The following is a 19,225-nucleotide window of genomic DNA, read 5'->3' on the forward strand; positions in this document are numbered from 1 at the left end:
TTTGGTATGAAAACTGGAGATAAATCATTAGCTTCCCTAGAGCATTATTGGCAGTTTCTGCTTTTCAACTAGCATCTTCTAGATTTGATGGTGCTGGCAATAAATTGAAAAACGGGAATGTGAGAAATTCAGCATGGCAGATCCTTGGCTTCACCCTTTCCCAGACTGGAACGCTGAATAAGTTCCCCAACCTTTGGTTGGAGTAAAGTGAAGCTGAGGGACAGCTGGCTTCATGCAGTCTTAGCTCAAATTTCCGTGATATTACTACTTAAACAAGTGACAACGTTATGTCCTACACTAGCCTTTTTCAATGTGGCTCACCCTAGATGTGTTTTTCAACAACTCCTATAATTCTCAGCCAATGCTAGCTGGGCATGATAGAAAGTGTATCAGATCTTATTGCTTGTAGGCAAGTTTGATAGGAGGAAAAAGTTTGCCCTCCTTGTAGTTCATCAAATATAGACAATTGTCTACCATCCTTAGGTACAGGGTGCAACTGGGGGGGCAAGCGGGGCATGCGCCCTGGGCGCCATGCGGAGGGGCACCAAAATGCATGCTGGGGGGGCACCAAAATGCTCACAGAATCCATGTTTGCCCCAGGTGACACAGACCCTAGTTGCGGGCCAGCGTAGGTATGTGGTCAGAGAAGAAAGATGGTCAGAGAACATAGCTGTATTGAATTGTGGTATTTCTTAAGGTGTACACAGCCTTATCCAACATGTTTTCTCTAATTTCTCTCCCTTAATATTCATAATGTAGATGCAACATGTAGATTTATTTGAAAATTGGACACATTGATTTTAATACAATTTACTCTCAAATCAGTATGCATGTGATTGCAGCTAGAAATTCAACTTGCCATTAATATAAAAACATGATGATGAAACTTTAACTTCTTTAAAAAAAATTGGGCCTGGGGGAGGGGAAGGCAGGTGACAAACTCTGCAGAAACCTGTTCCAGATGAATTCTTCCCTCTTTTTTGACAGGGTCATTACTATCAATTATATATTGTTTTGTTGCCATTACCATTTTTTCCTAGTTTTGTCATTGTTTTTAAAGTTTTTGTCATTTGGGGTTGCTTGGACAATTGAGGTGGCTTATAAATTGAACAGGTAGATTCTATAGAAATATTTTACATAATATTTTTTGCTTTTTAAAAAATCCTAAATTGTTTATATTGTGGAAGGAGTTACCCTGAAAAATAATTATAATAAATAAGGAGTAAATGTCCAATAAAATTGCTAAGGTTAAAACATTTCCATTTCCTCATAACCTTTAAATTATATATACTGAACAAATACTGTGTTGTGCAAAAAATGAATGAAGGGTAGCTGGCCAAAATATGCCCCACCACTTGTGCTGTTGAAAGCCAGCCCCTTCCCTATCTTCCTGATTTGCTCTGAACTGCCTAGGAAGTAGAAATACAGAATCTTTTATTTTTTAAATAATTATGCCCCTGTCTCGTTATATTTAGTAAGCGAGCGAGAATGTCAGCAGGAGGTCAAACTCAGAACAATAGATACAACCAGGTTTTCCAGACCTTTCCATGGTTGGTATCGCCCAACCCCCTTATCCCGGGATGGTACATCCCAACAGATGCAGGCGTTTCCTTAGAACTTAGACTCGCTCGCTTTTCGCTTCCCCCCTCAGGTCTCTCACCTCTGATCCCGCCCCCGCTTCGCTGCGTTCGCCTCCCTCGGGAGCCGGAGAAAGAAGTCGGGCTCGCGCTAGGTCGGACGGGGCTCTTTGTGCGGGGAAGTGAAGCGCGTGCTCGCCCGCCCGCGCGGGCCTGAAGGAAGGGGAGGGAAAGGGGGAAGAAGAAGAAGAAAAAAGAGAGAGAGAGAGAAGAGCCGAACTCTAAAGCGGCCGCGCGAGACTTAGAGTCGGAGCGGTGGAAGAGTTGGCGAGGAGGTGGAGTGAAAGAAAAACACAACCGATGAAAAGCAGCGGCAGCTCGGGGGCAGCTGTCGAGGGGGGAGGCGCGGGTTGGACGATCCGTTGTGTGTCTTTGCTCGTGGGGAAAGCCAGAGCAGGAAGCTGCAATTAACTGAGAAAAGAGGAAGAGCCGCCGCGGCCGCGTAGGATCCGCTATTATCTCAGGTAAGCGCGGTGGGGGGGGAGGGGGAGGAGAAAGGGGGAGGTTAGTTTGAAAAGTTTGGAAGGAGGGCCAGGGCCGCAAATCTCGCCTCGGGCGCTTCGCTACCGGGACGGAAAGAGGGAGGAGAATCAGAATCGGAGAGTTGGCAGCGGCTCCATTGTGAGCTGCTGGAACTGCTTCTTGCTGCTTCTCTCCTCCACCTTTCCAGCCCGGCGACGGTAGTGGTGCTGCCAGAATGAGGGGCTCGTTCTTTATCCGCGAGGAAACCACAGTTTAACCCGAAACTATTTGCATTTCTGCCTGAAAAGAAAAACCCAGATTCTGGGTAAAGGAGAGCAGGACGGAGGAGGTTTGGCTGAGTAACTGCTTCGGGGACGAGAGGGTAGTTGTAGTGAAGTCCACGTCTCCCCTTTTATTTCCTAATTTCTGTCGGTCTAAGGGAACGAGATCCAGAAATGATGGGCCTATAAGGAAATGGCGAGTTATAGTTAGCCTTTTGGAGAGAGAAGAAGAGTTTTTGCGGGAGGAGGGGGAGAGACGCCAAATCTTAAGATTTGTTTCCTGACTGGAAAGAAACTTTGCTGTTCAAACAATTTCTTTTCGTGACTCGACCCTGTGTGAAAGTTGCACCTTCAGTCTTAGAATCCTTAATCCCCAAAAAGGAAGAACTGGTCATAATTGTTCACTGGAGAGGGAAAGAAGAATCACCTATTTTTGGCATATGTTGAAAGCCATTATCTGCTTTTCCTTATTTACTGTTTCATATGTTATGCAGTCAAGCCTTGGCAATGAAAGTATATTTCACTGTGTGGGTCAAAGTCTGTAAGATTTGCCTCATGTGAACTCTTGAGTTTTAAAGCTTATTTTTAGTTCTTTTTCCATCACCCTTTGGCTGATAGAAGGCATTTGAAATAAATTTCTCCCTGTTCCTTAGGGTACGGAATTCCATGTAATACAAGGATGAAATACTTAGTATAAATGGGTGATGTCTCTGGTTCACTAAGTGTTATTTTTTTGCAGATGTCTTGCACAATAAGAATGGATCAGCTATGGTGCTAGCATCTCATTTTTCTAGAGACATTCCTGAAGTGCTTGTTTTTGTATGCGCCTCTCCTCCTTCCCACAACACATTTCATTGCCCTTATGGAAGAATAAACTGGTGAGAGGCGTCTTCCAGTCTCATTCTCTCTCCGTTCTGTAAGAAGACTGTATCACATTGTGGAAGCAGCAGAGGCAGCTGCTGTTGGTTTTCACCTCTTCAGACAACACTTGTAAAGAACTGAAGGCTCTCTCCATTTGACAATGATGAAGACTGAAGGCAAAGGAGATAGAACTTTAAGAAGTGCTTCTCCACACAGAAATGCCTATAAAACTGATTTTCATGCAATTAAGTGCAGTTTTGATTCAGTGAATGCTGATAATGCTTCCAACAAGTCTAGTCCTCAGCAAAAGTTGACCAACTCTTCCAATGGAGGAGGTAATGATCCACATGTTCGTGGCAGAGCTGTCACATATGGCAACAGAGTGCACAAGATCAAAAACATGTTCATGCAGATGGGTGGTTCTTCCAATTCACCATGTTGTGAGAACAGTCCACCCTCTGAGCCCCGAATTATTAATAAAACTACTTCAGCTGATCCTGCACTTCCTCCTCCTAGTAGCCCATCTTACCTCTGTGTTCAAAAAAATAACCTCCTCAATAGTGGTTCCTTTTGCACTTCCCAGGATCCTTTACCTGCAGGTTCATTAACTGATAAAATTATCTGCAGCAAAGAAGAGGGAAATTTAGACAAAGCTACACTAGCAGAGAAGTTTTCTGAGACTAGAAAACTTTTTGAAAAGAGCGTTAAAAATCCAAGCTCATTGGACAGATGTACTCCCATTAAAAGCGAAAGGATTGAAGATAGGAGACGACATGGTTTTTCTTCTGACTACAGTAGTGGGACAGATCATTTTAATTTCAATATTGATGTAACTTCTCAGGTTGCTGTAGATAAAACAGAGAATCAAGGAAATAGTGATCAGAAGCAGCAGCAATCTCCTGGCAGTTGTAAATCCTCTTCACTGAATGCAGGACCTATTTCTCGAAGACTGGAGAGTTTCTTGGCTGACATTGACAATGAGGAGTTCAAAGATACTTTGAAAACTGAGGGTATCTCAAACCCAGTTCCAACAGTGTTCTGCAGCTGGGAATCACCAGTAGTTAGCAAAGAAGTATATTTGCAGGAAAATCAACCTATTGCAGAGTCTTCCCTTTCGATGAGCAGCAGTGCTAGCAAAAGGAGTGAGCAAAGTGATGCAACTGAGGTAACATCTCAAACAGATGAAACTTCTGAAAGGGATCAACAGTGTACAACTAGCGTATCCTCAAAAGTGGATCGAGCCCCCATAAAAATTTCCCAGGTAGAAGTAGCTAGAGCTGAACTGATTATGGTGCAAAACAAAGCTTTAGGGAATAACAGTGAAATCACTGGGGAAGTTAATGTATTTCAGAAGGAAAAATCACTCAGATTTCCAAGTTGGAAAGGGGAAAAAAATGACCATACATTTGAGGAAATGGAAGAATTTAGTAAGGGCAGTGAGGCTAGTCAGAAAGGAGCAAGGGAGTTAGTATTTCTGGACAAAGTTAAGGAAGAGGAGCAGGTCCATGTAAAACCAGTAGGGGATAATGAAGAGGAAGAACAAGAAGTAGAACAGAGAAAGAAGTTTAGTGGATTTTCTTCTAGTGCTTTTGGGATAGAGAACGCAGCTTTTGATGATGACAGAGAAACGGAGCTACATAGTCCGGGCCCTGAAGGAGAAGAAACCTTGCAAGAGGAGGAATACAACTATAATAGTGATTATGAGGAACTTTCTGGACTTTCTGAGGAAGAAGATCCTGATCCACCTAGAAAAGTGAAGTTTTCTACAGCCCCAATCAAGGTAAAGCTTCATGAACAAGAGTATAAAATGTAATTATTGTTGCTAATTATTTAAATACAGTAGTTATAACAGTGAAGACCATTAGTATAATCCATATGCATGCTTTGAAATTGGTCTCTTAATTACAGTACCACTTCCAGATAAGGATTTCTAAAATACTTGAGGTCTGAAGTACTTTTACATTTTTTAAAATACTGGTTGATACTTTGGTTAATCTGAAATAGAATCATGAGGTTACTGACTAGCACTGGCTAAGCAGTGCTCCATCACCTGTACTGGCTGTCAGTCTTATCCAGCTGCACTGGCTGCTAGGCCCAGTCTTGGTGCTGTTATTTAAAGCCCTGAATGGCATGAAACCGGAGTGTGTCAGGAAATGCCTTTTTAATTATCTTTGGAACTCCCAGTGGTAGGTGGCTGTTTGGGAGAAGGCCATCTCAATTGTTAAGGTCCTGTTTATGAAACGCCTTTTCCAGAGACGCATATTTGGCATCCACATATTCCTCTTAGACATTTCCATAGTTTTTGTACATAGTTAGATTTTACATTCCCACACTGTACTGAAATAGTGCCTTTTATATATATTTCTGGTGTGATTTATTTATTGTATTTTTATTGTTTAGCTTTGTTTGATCATTTTTAATAATTTAAAATCCACAAGTGAACTTTAGTGGTTAGGTAAAGTAATACCTAACTTAACAATGGTAATTAGGACTGGAATTTCCATCACTAAGCAACGCAATTGTATAAGTGAATCATCGCAGGTTGTTAAGCGAGGACATCACGTGGTCACCATTTGCAACCTTCTGCTGGCTTCCCCATTGACTTTGCTTGTAGGAAGCCAGCGAAGAAGGTTGCAAATGGTGATCATGTGACCATAGGATGCTGTGACATTGTAATTGTGAGCTGGGCACTGAGAGCTGAGATTACAATTACATGACCATGGGGATGCTGCAACCGATGTAAGGACAAGGACCGGTCATAACTACCCCTTATTCACTGTTGTAATTTTGAATGGTCGCTGAATGAGTGGTTGTTAAGTGAGGACCACCTGAATAGCAATAGTAGTAGCAATTTAAGTTACAGCTTATGTGGGTATAGTGTAAACTTCTGAGAGGTATATAATGTTTTTCTATGTTACAGTAAATGAGTGAGGAAGGTGTTGTGTTGGCATTCTGTTGCCAGTCAGGAGCCGATAGGTTCTTTAGGATTTGAAGACAATAGGCTCAAATCATGGTGAAATGCCAAAGAAAAAATTATTGAATAAATATTAAGAGATTTAACAGAGAAAGATATACAAATCCATGTCTCTTCAGCATGCTAGCAGGCCCAAGAATGGCAGCAGACAGACCATCATGAGGGGATCAGTGCCTTGGGAACCCAACTTTGCTTAAGGGAACATTACTGTTTTCCCCCTCCCCTGGTTGTGCAGCATCCTCCCAGGACTTTGGGTTTCTGGTGAGGTTCAAATTGCCTGGGTTCTTTTGCTATTTTTTTTATACTTGAAACAGGGAGTATAAAGAATAATACCTGGAGATGGCTTAATAGCACCTCTTATCAGGGACTTGATCATAAATTAAGTGAAATCGCTACAGAGAATTTTTTAGGGAAGACAAATTCTCTAGCAGTCATCATGAGGGGATCAGTGCCTTGGGAACCCAACTTTGTTTAAGGGAACATTACTGTTTTCCCCCTCCCCTTGGCAGGTATTAGATTAGGGAGCTGGTGTTGTCCTCTTTATCTTAATGGTTGTAAGTAATAAGTGACAGATAAGTGGCAAGCCAATGATGCAGTCTGCAAAACTCTGCTAAGTAACTTCTTTTAAGTGGATGTGTGGAAGAATACACAAATCACCTCAGCTGGCTAAGTAATTCTGCCCAGGGATTTCTTGTAGGTGCAAAGGGAAAAAGGGATCCACATCACTAACTCCCCACCAGTCTTCCATGATTCTAATTCAGGGGTTGTAAGTGATCTTTCATGTCATTTGAACTGATTAACTGTAATAAACATCAACTATGGTTTAAAAAAAAAAAGAGAAAAGTATGTGAACTCAAGACATGGTGCTTGTTCCTGTTTTTTTATGCCATACTAAATTATGGTTTAGTACAACTTTTCCAATGCTTCGCCCACAGATGCATTGCACATTCCTTTCATTTTCAACTACTGTACTGTGGGCAAAGAGCAGGTTCACTAGGAATTATGGAAGTTGAATTCCAACATATCCAGAGAGCCTCACACTGTGGAAGCCAGATAAAGTAAAATGTATGAATATTGCTAGTGTGTTAAAGAAAGGAATGATGCAGTATCTTTTATTATGTAGCCAGATCAATTCTAGCTTGATTTGTATTGTGTAAAAACATAGTAATGTTAAAGTTAATGTTATTTGAGAGCCAATTTGGGGTAGTGATTAAGGCATCAGGCTAGAAACTGGGAGACCCTGAGTTCTAGTCCCACCTTAGGCACAAAGCCAGCTGGGTGACCTTGGGCCAGTCACTCTCTTTCAGCCATAGGAAGGAGAGAATGGCAAACAACTTCTGAAAAACCTTGCCAAGAAAACTGCAGAGATTTCTCCAGACAGTCTCTTGAGAATCAGGCACAATTGAACCGATTAAAAAAAAACATTAAAGTGTTGTAGTAAATAGCATATTAACTAAAGTTCTCTTTGGTATTTTTGCCAAGAGTGATGAAGTTCCTCCCAGTAACTGAGAATGTCTTTGGCTACAGGTTCTAAGTGAGCAAGACTTGTATATTTTAAACCCAGAAAAATAACTTGTGCATATTAGTTGGATGATTATGTGAAACTTAGATGTATTTTATTAATGTAAATAGTTAATTATGTCTGATGCATTTGCTGCTTAAATGAACAAAAGTATGGAATTCATTTTAGATGGCCATAATGCACTCTTAAAGTTTATAGAAATATTTATGAAAAAAAAGGTTTTACTAATGTTCAGTAACTCCTAAATCTAAGCTAAATGTATGTGGCTGTTTTCCTACATATATTTACTAAGGAGCAAGTCCCACTAAAATTAGTGAGATTTGGTTTTGAAAAAAACAGGCTTGAAGTCATAGTGTTAAATTTCCCTTCACTGTGGAATAAAATATCTAGCCAATAGCTATTTTATAAAACCAGCAATGAAAAAGTAGACCAAATCTATATCATATAGCATATATATCGTATTCTTAACTGCTACAGTAACAGGGTTAAACCCTGCCCTGTCCTCTCAGCACCTCATAAATCAATCTTTGGGCACCCTCCTTAATAGATGTTCTATACTAATTTGCTCTTAAAAATGAGTAGAGTAGATACTGAACTGAAGTGATTTCATGTCTCCAAATAGATAATTACCATAGTTAAAAGTTTTAACAGCAGTAGCTTTTCTGCTTGTGTATTTTTTTTAATTTGAAGTAATTCAAAATTGAGAATAATGTGCAAGCTATAAAAGTAAGAACGCTTGTTTTCCTTTCCAGTCTGGAGAAAACAGAGATAAAGAATGAATTTGTTGTACACTCAATATTTGAGGCTGACTTGATATCATTCCACGTTTGATATAAAGTAATTAGAAAAATTTGGCTGATTGCCATATATCATAAAACACTAAAACCTGGTTCTGTCATCATGCCTGGAGCAGGACAGTCATTCGTGGGGATGGCGAGTGCCCTAGAATGGCCCTTATATTCACGGACTGAGATACAATCTTAGCCATCTGGATTTTACCACATTCTATAGTTTATATTTTTTATTTATATTTATATTTATTGTATTTATAATGATATTGAATTTTAAACTTTTTGTTGTAAACCTCCCAGAGTGCCTCTCTTGGAGGGGAGATGGGCGGTGATAAAATTTGATAAAATAAATATATGTTATACTACTTTTTAAAAGGAAAATGGAATATTTCTTGAATGGTTCACTCTTTTCCCTGAAATTTGTTGTTATGGAAGGTTGATTGCTGGATGCCTAAATCATAGCCAGCTCCTCTTCGCCAGTTAAGAATTGACTCTGGTGTTAAGTATTGAGAACTTTAAAGAAAATTAATTGTAGGTAGTGGTTTTTTCCTTTGTTGTATATGTGTAGTTTAACTCTTGTTGCCTATTGGTTTTTTCAAGGTTACCTTAAATTTCTTCCAAACTTCAGCTTCATCAGAATTTTTTTTCTCTGCATATTTTTCAGGTCCATAGAAATAGACTTTAGGATGGTCATCAAATGCCCTGTATTTCTCTTTAGGCCCATGTTAAGATCTTCCCAGTTCCATATGTTTCTTTCTATTTTGTTCATAAATTGTTACCAAGCTAACTCCATTAGATTTTATTTCTTAAATACTGAAATCTGTAGCTGGGAAATGCATTAAATGAGCATTTCATCTGTATGCTATTTGGGGAATTTTCCAATTTGTTCTAAGTTTCCTCTGATACTACATTGCAGTATTATCCATGTCTTTGCTCTTTACTTGAATTTTTTTACAATTATCACTTTTATAGTAGCTATTTGTAAATATTTAGCAGTGTGTTTATTTCCTTTTTTTTTTTTAGTAAGGAAGATGCTTCCTTCTCTTTTATACCTAAGAACACATAGAATTATTCTGTATATCGCTCCTCACATTAAGGCATATAGTTACAATTTTCCTTCCAGATTACTGTATTTGTATAGTCCTTATATAATTCAACAAAAAACCCTCTTGCAATATCTACTCTTTAGATAATCTGTATCCAGGTTTGAGTGAATCAGCCACGTGGATGAAATATATGTTCTCAGCTATATGGAAATGAATTTGTTGCACTCTAATAGCAGAAATAACGTTAAACAGCATAGGTACCCAGTCATTAGAATCTTGTATTTTGATTCCTATAAACAGAAGTCAAAAACGTTAGTGTACCTACTGTTTTTTTTTTTAGTGTTGCAGAGTGCTTGTGCTGATACAAGTGGAACAGCTGAAGAAACGCCTGTTTTGCTTCAGTGTATTAAATTACCATAATATCGTAACAATTATTGTTCAGATATGAAAATTCATAAGGCCACACAGAAATTATGGCCAGAGAATGCAGACAGTCTTTACCAAAAAAAGATATGATGACATAAGAATATTTACTAATGTGTGGATGTTGCATGTTCAGACATGCTTCTATTAGCATCTTCAAAGTAGGCACAGTTCTCATACTGATGTTTCATTCAGGCAGTCAGGCTTGTTTGCATTTGGCTGATTTACCCAGACATACAAGAACTTCCATTAAAATATTCCCAAATAAGATGTCTTATACAGTTTGTCGCACTGTCTAAGATTTAGACGGCACAGCTCAGGAACAGAAACAAATTTATCCATTCTGTAACTAGCACAAGGTTGAAGTTTTCTTTTGATGAACGAACTATATAATTTGTTATAGTTTATTGGTGATTGCACATTTTAAAAAAGATTATCTGTACTTGTATTATTTTTTCTAGTTGAAATACTTTTTATATATTATTTTATGTTACTTTTATTATAAAAGGAGTGGTAATCTGAGGTACAAGTCATAAGATACTGGTTTTAATAAATATAAAATATTGAGGTGTATTAAGAGGAAATCTCAAAGAACCTCTCAGTTAAATCTGATGCTTAACTATGGAAGCCTATTTGGTTGTCTTTCATTGTCTATTTTCTGCTGTTTTACATGTTCAGGCAGTAATGGATGAAATCTTATAATTGATATACTGTAGGTAAGGAGAATAGCATGTATTTAAATTCTTCTTTTGTGTTGAGCTAAGTTTATTTTTATTTTTTATTTATTTTATTTTTATCCTGCCTTTGTTATTTTTATAAATACCTCAAGGCAGCTAACATACCTAATACTCCTTCCTCCTCCTATTTTCCCCACAACAACCACCCTGGGAGGTAAGTTGGGCTGAGAGAGAGGGACCGGCCCAAGGTCACCCAGCTGGCCTAACACAGGACTAGAACTCCTGGTCTCTAGCCCAGCACCTTAACTATTAGGATAATGTCAAGTTATAGTGCTTTCTACCTAAATATATTAATATATTTGTCCTTTAAATTATGGTATCATCATCATTAATTTAATTCAGATATAGTGATTTCTAAATTTAATTGTTTTGGGGCCCATATTCATGTTACCTTTGCCCATATTCATGTTACCTTTGAAAGAAAATAAGGATTTTTTTTCTCCCTGATGATGGGGCTTTAAGCATAAGGTATGTTTTAAGTATAAATGCAAGTAGTTCGTTGGTAGTTCAGGTAGATTGTATAAAGAAAGGGAGTAAAAGTGGTTCTCCAGACCATTTATGCTATTTCACTGTTTGAATTAGAGTTTATCATGCTTATCAGTTTTTATTTGATATCCTTGAAGGATAAATACGCAAATTGCAGGTTTTATTCTTGGTGAGGGATATGTGAATTTTTCATTGTTGAACTAGTGAGTGTAAATTTAGTGCTGTTCAGAGAATCAATTTAGTACTTATGGACAAAAGAGAACAGCAGAGAGGTTTATAGAATAGCACTCATACCTATGAAATGATATGACTTCATCTGTGTTGTACACCAGTAGCTAAAAGTTGGGGGAATGCGAGATCTTGTTTATATTATTGTTTCTGGTATCTTAAAATATATTCAGTTTCTAATCAGTATTCTAAAAAGAAACCTCAGCTAATGTTACTATAATTATGTTGGCTATGGACAGCGAGGACACTTTTTTTTTAATCAAAATGGGAAGAACTGTCTTCATGGAAGAGTATCTGAGAATTTATTTGTGGCAATTTACAGAAATTGCTGCTTAAAATTAGCAGTTTTCAGTGATGAAGGATATTCATTGTCTTAGTTATTTCTTGGGAATTTGTGCTAGTAGTAGAAGTAGGTCAGTCTGGAAAAATGTTTTTTTGGAACAAATCAAAATAGCTTGTTGGAATGATGTCATCTAAACTAACTGACTTTTCATATTATAAAGCAATATTAATGTAATATTAATGCTTTATGAAATGTAATACCAATCTTGACTGAAATTTAAACATTGGTCCTGTCCTAATTGTAAGATACATTAAGAAAGTATATGGTGCTTGTAAATGAAGTCTCAATTAGAGAAATGTATTCTAATTTGATTATATCACTGAGGTAATGACATCCATAATATGGTTTTGGGGAGAAGAAGAATGGGACTGTTCCCACTCAGCATTTTAACACACTGTGTTTGCAGGAGGGGAGGAAAAGATGAGATAGCTCTTGCACTTCATCTTTAAATTTTCTCAAAATGAATTAGTAGAGTACTTTAATGACCAATGAAGCTAAAATTTATAATTACAGTAGTTTAAAAAATACTGGCTATCTTGCACATCTTCTGCATAGATGTGTAAAAGTTCAGTTCCACTAGAGATGGAAATGTGACCTTGTATAGCAGCATACTTTTTAGAGGGGAATGGGCGTCATTTTGAAATAAGAATGTACATTTTCTTATTGAGGAAATGGTGGAATAAAGAGAGAATTTCATAAATATGTGTCATTAGAGAAAGCCACAACTCTGTCCTCATCAGTCTGTTATTGTTCATTTGTTAAGTCATGTCTGAACCTTCGTGACCCCATGGACCATAGCATGCCAGGCCTTCCTGTCTGGCAGTGGTAAACTCCACTGTCTCCTGGAGTTTACTCAAATTCATGTTCATTGCATCAGTCTGTACCAACAAATAAATGTCTTTCTGTACTCTCGGTATAAGTTCAATTCATATTTCATAGTCTCTACAGTATTTCTTGTGTGTGTCTGAATTGGACACAAGTGCCTCTCCTAGCTATTTCGTTACACAGGTGAACCAAGTAGTGTGCTCAGCATCTCTGAATCTTACCAACTTATTTAGTTAATTAAACTACTCTGTTTTGGTTTAATTATACTTTGAGTCCTAGGATTGACAATGGAGTGCCTGCTACACTCCCTGACAGTATCTGAAGAACCCTCAGATTTTAAAAAAAGAACTAAATCTTACAAGATCTAGGAAGTAAAATTTAAGCCACTCTTAATTTTAAGAAGTCGGTAGTGCCTGAAAAGGTTGCTGATGTTGAGTCAAAGACTTGCTTTCAGTCATATTTCTGATAAGTGATATTAAACATTTGATTAGCATATTTTTCTAAAGAAAATCTTAAAGCTAAATGAAAGCATTGAAATGTGAATCACCTAATAGTCATTCATCATGAGCCACGGGAGCAAAACAGTTACTTAAAAGTATCTTGCTGTTATTTTGTACTCCTGATACTCACTTCTGTCATAATTGTCACCAACAAATATTTCTTAATGAACAACCTAATATCCAATACCTCTTTCTCTGGTGCAATAATCTCTTGTGCAGGATTATTTCCTAAAACGTAAGCAGTTTTAAGCTCTTTCCTAACAACAGTTTTCTAAATATTCATCCTAAGCATGTACATTAATAACATCCAACAGGTGAACAGCAAGCTGACTTTTAAGATTCAGTCACTAACTTTGAACTTCATTCAGTGCTAGAATCTATTATTTGAGACATTTCTGTTAGCAGTTTTGATTTTATTCATTTATTTATTTAAAAGATTTGTGTGGCTGCCCATCTTGTGAGACACAATTCAAAACAGTGTTCAAAACAGTAGGAATATTTTTTGGGGTTTTTTGTATTCAAGCATACAGGGTCATGTAATTATACTCCTAGATTAAATTCTTAAGATAATTTTAGATGTTAGGTACAACATGACTGAGAAAACATAAATACTTCTCAGTCCATTTTTAAAAATTATGTCTATTATTGCCTGAAGATGAAGGCACACACAAAAATAGTTTTTCTTGTACTTGCAGCTCAGCCCAAAAGCATGTGTCAACTCATGCTTTTTGCAAAGACAAAATACACATCCATGCTTCTTCAGCTTCCACTCCAGCTTACATGAACTAAGCTGACTAAATAGTTCCACCTCCAGCATAGTAGCAGCTTTTGCATACTTACCCAGAAGTAAGCGTCTAAGGACTTAATACAGAGGAAGCATGCAGTAGCTTTATGCCCTGGTTCATGTATTTTTTTCCTGTGTCTGAATGTACATCTATGGACTTCTGCATATCTGTATTTGAGAGAATAGTGTGTGAGAGAAAGTAGTTTGCATGTAGATGCATATGGGAGATCAATGTTATAAATGGATATCTTATTGTGGAGTCCTTGGTGCTCTCTGAGCTTGGTTATTTGCTTGCAGACATTTCGTTACCCGACTAGGTAACATCTGCAGTACTAGGAGGGAGTGGAGTTTGCTCTCTGTTTATATATAATAGCTTGCCCTGTCAGTATTTGTGGGGGTGTTGTTTTCTCCTTGGGAGTTCCTTGATATCTTATTTTACAGGCAATTTAATCAGTTGGCTTTTTTTTTTAATCCATTCATTCGTGTCCGATTCTCGGAGACTGCCTGGATAAGTCCCTGCAGTTTTCTTGGCAAGATTTTCGAAAGTAGTTTGCCATGGCCCAAGGTCACCCAGCTGGCTTTGTGCCCAAGGCAGAACTATCAAATCAAATCTATTTTTATTCGGTCATAGGCCAGCAAATAAAACAGAAGATTCACATCTGATTAAAAGAAAAAACACATAAAATTCTAAAAAAATTAAGAAAAATTAGAAGAGATATTACAGCATGCTGTACAAATTATAGAACAATATTTAGCTATGGTCAATGAAGTAAAATCAGATTGGTCTGATAGAAACAGCCTGAGATTAAAAAGAATCCAAACGACCTGCATGTTTAGTAAAAAATTGAGATAACAGTTCCTGGCAAGCATCTGCATAGAGAGGACAGTATAAACTGACATGTTCCATCATTTCAATTATTCCTCTGCCACATGGGCACAGTCTTTGATCGAAAGGGATATTTTGATATCTCCCTTCAATAACAGCTGTTGGAAGGGCATTGAATCTAGCCAAAGATAAGGCCATTCTAAAGTTTGGAATCGTTGTGCAGCTAAGATATGTGGCTGGTTGGAGATGTGCAGAACGGCCCAAAAAATTTTTTTTAGGTAAAACTGATCAATCTGATTGTAGCTCTAAATCAATGGCCCATTGTTTGAGATCAGGTAGATCTCAACAAGAGATGATGGTTGCCCCTGAAAAGCCATATAATTGCAGTTTGGTGTGTATTACCTGGCACCAAGAAGATAGAAAGCTATTGGTCATGATCAAAGGGGCCAGGCCAACTGGGAAAAAAGAAAGCTTAAGCCATTAAAAAAAAAGTGTAAATCCAGGTAGAAGTTTCTGTTTTTAGTAGGCCAGCTTCACAGCAAAGCACCACGTTGGGGATGCAGCGAGGTACTTGAAAGATAGATCTTAGGAACTTGGATTGAACTCTTTCAAGAGAAAGGAATGACCTGTAGGGCCCAACTGAGTTCCAAAAAGGAGCTGAGCTCGGAACTTAGCTGAGAAAACTTTAATCACTGCTGGTATATGTTGAGCTCCTTTGGAGAAATCGAAAGATTGTAGCGCTGACACTGTTTTTTGTGCATTCAGACTGACATAGTTGGCGTGGAATTTGCGATTACCTGTGGCATGAAAAACAATCCCCAAATATTTGAAGGTCTTAACTTGCTCTATTAAATGATTGTTTAGCTGCCAGACATGTGCCTTAGGGCGCTTGGCAAAAACCATAACCTTAGTTTCCAAGCAGTGTATTTCCAGCTATTCTTCTCGGCAGTGCTCAGCAAGCATGCAGAGCGCCCGCTTCAGGCCAATCTGTGTCTGAGAAAGCAACATGGCATCATCTGCATATAAAAGAACAGAGATGTGTCTATTTCCCAGTTTAGTGGGATGAAAAGATGGGCTACTCAGTTTGTCTACAAGAGAGTTAATACATAGATAAAAGAAGGGGAGCTAGAATACACCCTTGTCTCACTCCTCTCTTGACTGGGATTTCCTTGATGCAGTGTCCATACATATTACATTGCACCTTCATCTGGGAATTTTCATAAAGCTTATATATAAGAACAAGTAATCTATCAATCGAGTAAGAGTTCAATTTCTCCCATAGTTTGGCTCTAGCAGTGAAATCAAAAGCACATCTAAGGTTAATAAATGCTGCATAGAGTGTTGAGCGAGCTCTGGAGGAATATTTCTTGACTAGATGTTGAAGAGTTTGGTCAAAGATTGAGCGGCCTTCTCTAAAGCTTGCCTGCTCATCAACCAAGATATTCTCAGTTATAACCCAATCCAGAAGCTTATTGTATAGGTGTCTAGCATATAATTTGCTAACCACATTGAGAAGGCTAATGGGCTGATAATTGGCAGGTAAATCCCTGCCTCCTTTTTTATAGATTGGAATCACCCAAGCAGAACTAGAACTCATGGTCTCCTGGTTTCTAGCCCAGTGCCTTAACCACTGCACCAAACTGGCTCTCAATTTGACAGGCATTTTAATCAGTTGGCAATTTAGTTAACAGTAATTTAAATGTTTGTCCTGGCCTAGTCCTTTTTTGGATGTAGACTGTGACCAGTATGTTTGCCCACATGTCCACATTTGTTGCAGGGGATTAGTTTCAGTAGGAGTTGGCAAATCTAGTTAACAAGGAAAGAAGTTAGACAGCATAGATTTTTCTCTGTTTATCACCTTTTTTCTGTCTATTTTTCCATTGGTGGGGGTGAGATTATTTTAAATTCAGCAGTGTCTTCTTATTGGGTAAATGTGGTATATCAGTATCTGAACCTGATTTTGTTAAGCATGTAATTCATGTGACCTGTTATATTTTGCTTTAGTTCTAGTACAGAATACTGTAGCATAATTCCTCTAATAAATATATTTTTAAAAATTTAAAAGTTGTATTATGAACATAGTTAAATATAGTGATAATCCTGTTATTGAGAAACATCATTTTTCAATTTACCTGGTTGAAAAAGGTGAAAGAATTTATAGGCTTTTAAAAATTCCTTGCATAAGGTAATTTTGCTGTGTTGTCTATATACTCTCAATTGTCATGAGCATGTTCTAAGTTGGTATCTAAATGTATTTAATTGGAATTTAGATCTATTCAACTTGCATGGGTGAAAAACTTTTTGAAAATATTATCTTTTTTTAGGTGTTCAGTACTTACTCAAATGAAGACTATGATAGACGCAATGAAGAAGTGGACCCTGTGGCAGCATCAGCGGAGTATGAACTTGAGAAAAGGGTGGAGAAAATGGAGGTGTTTCCAGTGGAAATTGAAAAAGGTGCAAATCTTGAATGTCTATCCTAGAGAAACAAGGCCTTTGAATATTTACAGCTTAAATTGCAGCCAAATAACCAGTTACCCAGAAGTCAGCATCATTGAAATTGCAAAATTTCTAATTATGTATAGCATTGCAATATCCAGAATATAAATTATTTTTAGGCTTAAAATGAGATTGTCTTCTAAAAGTTTGGCTGTGTTAGGGCTGAAAAATATTTTATAAAAGTTGAAAGGAAAACTGAATAGCAAGGACTATAAAGAGCAAAAGACATTTCTTATATATTAGTCATGAGAGGAAAAATAAAACTCATATTGAGACAATGTCACCAGCAAATTTTAAGGTAATGTATAAACCTTCAAATTTTATCCGATTTATGTTTTCTTAGTGAATCTAGAAAAATAGGATGCGGATTAGGAGAAATGTTGTTGTGCTAAGTAGTATAAGGTATAATGTCTGCCAGCATTCAAACTGTGTTGTTAAGGAGCACCGAAAGCTTAATCCGTTAGTTCTGGTAATGCAAATTCCAGCTTTTAAGTCTGCAGAAACAGGTGGAAAAATTACTTAGGATGACACCATACTTTATTCTTCTGTGGAGTCTTTAAATACACCAATATTTCAGTTTTTATTATAAGCATACAGTAGACTGTTAAGTGTTTTAACGTCTGTCTTAGCTTTCAGGAAATACTCAAGCTATTTTTAAAATGTAAGAATAATACCAAAAATTAATTCATTAAAAATTAAAGGCCTGGAGAAGAAGGACTATCATTACTTCTTTTTTTTTTTTAACAAGCAGTGGGAACCAAACCCAGCTCCCCAGGGGGTGCATTCCATAGCCTAGGATCAATAAGTGCTGAATAGATAGGTTTCTGAAGACATGGACATCTTCAGAAAGGCCTCCTTTTGCCAAACATGATGGGAAATAGTCCCTAAGCTGTTTAGGGTTTAAAGGTTAATAGTAACACCTTAACTTGTGCCAATGAGCAATTAGCAAATACTACAGGCATCTGGTGATCCTTGTAACTTACACGTAGCTGCCACATTACATACCATTTGTGACTTACGGTGTGACTCAATGTAAAGTAAATTGCAGTTGTCAAGAAGAGATATAATGAGGACATAGATAACTCTTGTCAAATCAGACTAGCTTAGGAATGACCATAGCTGGCACACTCTTAACTTGTACAAACATACTCTGGCACATCTACCACCTGTGGTGGTGACAGGTGAAAACCAAGGACTCCCCCCCAGGCTGCTGACCTGCTTGTCAAGGGAGAGTGCCAGTGATGCTATGAAACTTGTCTAATTGCCTGGAGGCTGTGAGGGTCTGGGTGGGACAAAAAAAACTGCAATTGAATCATTGCAAGAAGGGGTGACTGTTGATCCACTGTGATTCTTGTTTGCTGCAGAGTTGTCAGTGGGGAGGCATAACCCCTTATGGAGCATGGTTGCAATTTGGGGGTGCTCCTGGATTCACACCTGCTGCTTGAAAGGCAGGAAAAGGCTGTGGCTAGGAGGGCTTTCATCCAGCACCAGCTGGCACCCCAGTTGCAGCCTTACTTCTCTACAGTACTGTCTCTCTAACGTAACTCATGTCCTGATCACTGCCTGTCTAGTTTACTGCAATGTGCTCTACATGGGGCTGCCTTTGAAGACACCACAACAGCAATTAGTGCAGAATGCAGCAGCTCACATAGTAGCAAGTACTAGCCACCAGAAATACATAACTTCTGTGTTGCTTGCCCTCCACTGGCTGCCTATAAATTTCCATGTAGAATTTATAGTGCTGGTTTTGAGCCGTTAAGCCAGGAACTGCTATTTTCTCCATCCAGTCCTGGCTCCGGGAAATGATTTCCCCTCAAAAATTAGACTTGCTCCTTCCAGAAAATACTAGAGAATGTTAAAAGATCAAAGTTTTCCAGAGGGCACTTTTTTCCCAGTTAAGTGCAGTGTTTTTATTATTGTGAACTGCCGGGAGTTCCTAGCTGATTTGGTGGGATATAAATGTGATTAATAAATACTGTCCTGTTAAACTCCTCTACAAG

At 38.1% G+C, this 19,225-nt stretch overlaps 1 protein-coding gene across 1 annotated transcript in view; it reads left to right on the top strand.

The window, feature by feature from the left end:
* The first annotated feature begins 1,666 nt into the window (after positions 1-1,666).
* LOC134507489 (neurabin-1-like) overlaps positions 1,667-19,225 on the top strand; it is a 63,988-nt gene continuing 46,429 nt past the window's right edge. Inside the window, exons 1-3 of the mRNA XM_063318158.1 lie at positions 1,667-2,101; positions 3,120-5,021; positions 17,051-17,183. Of these exons, the coding sequence (XP_063174228.1) occupies positions 3,402-5,021; positions 17,051-17,183 (1,753 nt within the window). The 5' untranslated portion in view covers positions 1,667-2,101; positions 3,120-3,401. The remainder of the gene's footprint in view (positions 2,102-3,119; positions 5,022-17,050; positions 17,184-19,225) is intronic.

This window comes from Candoia aspera, chromosome 1 (genome assembly GCF_035149785.1).
Source record: "Candoia aspera isolate rCanAsp1 chromosome 1, rCanAsp1.hap2, whole genome shotgun sequence".
In the NCBI taxonomy this organism is placed as follows: Eukaryota; Metazoa; Chordata; class Lepidosauria; order Squamata; family Boidae; genus Candoia; species Candoia aspera.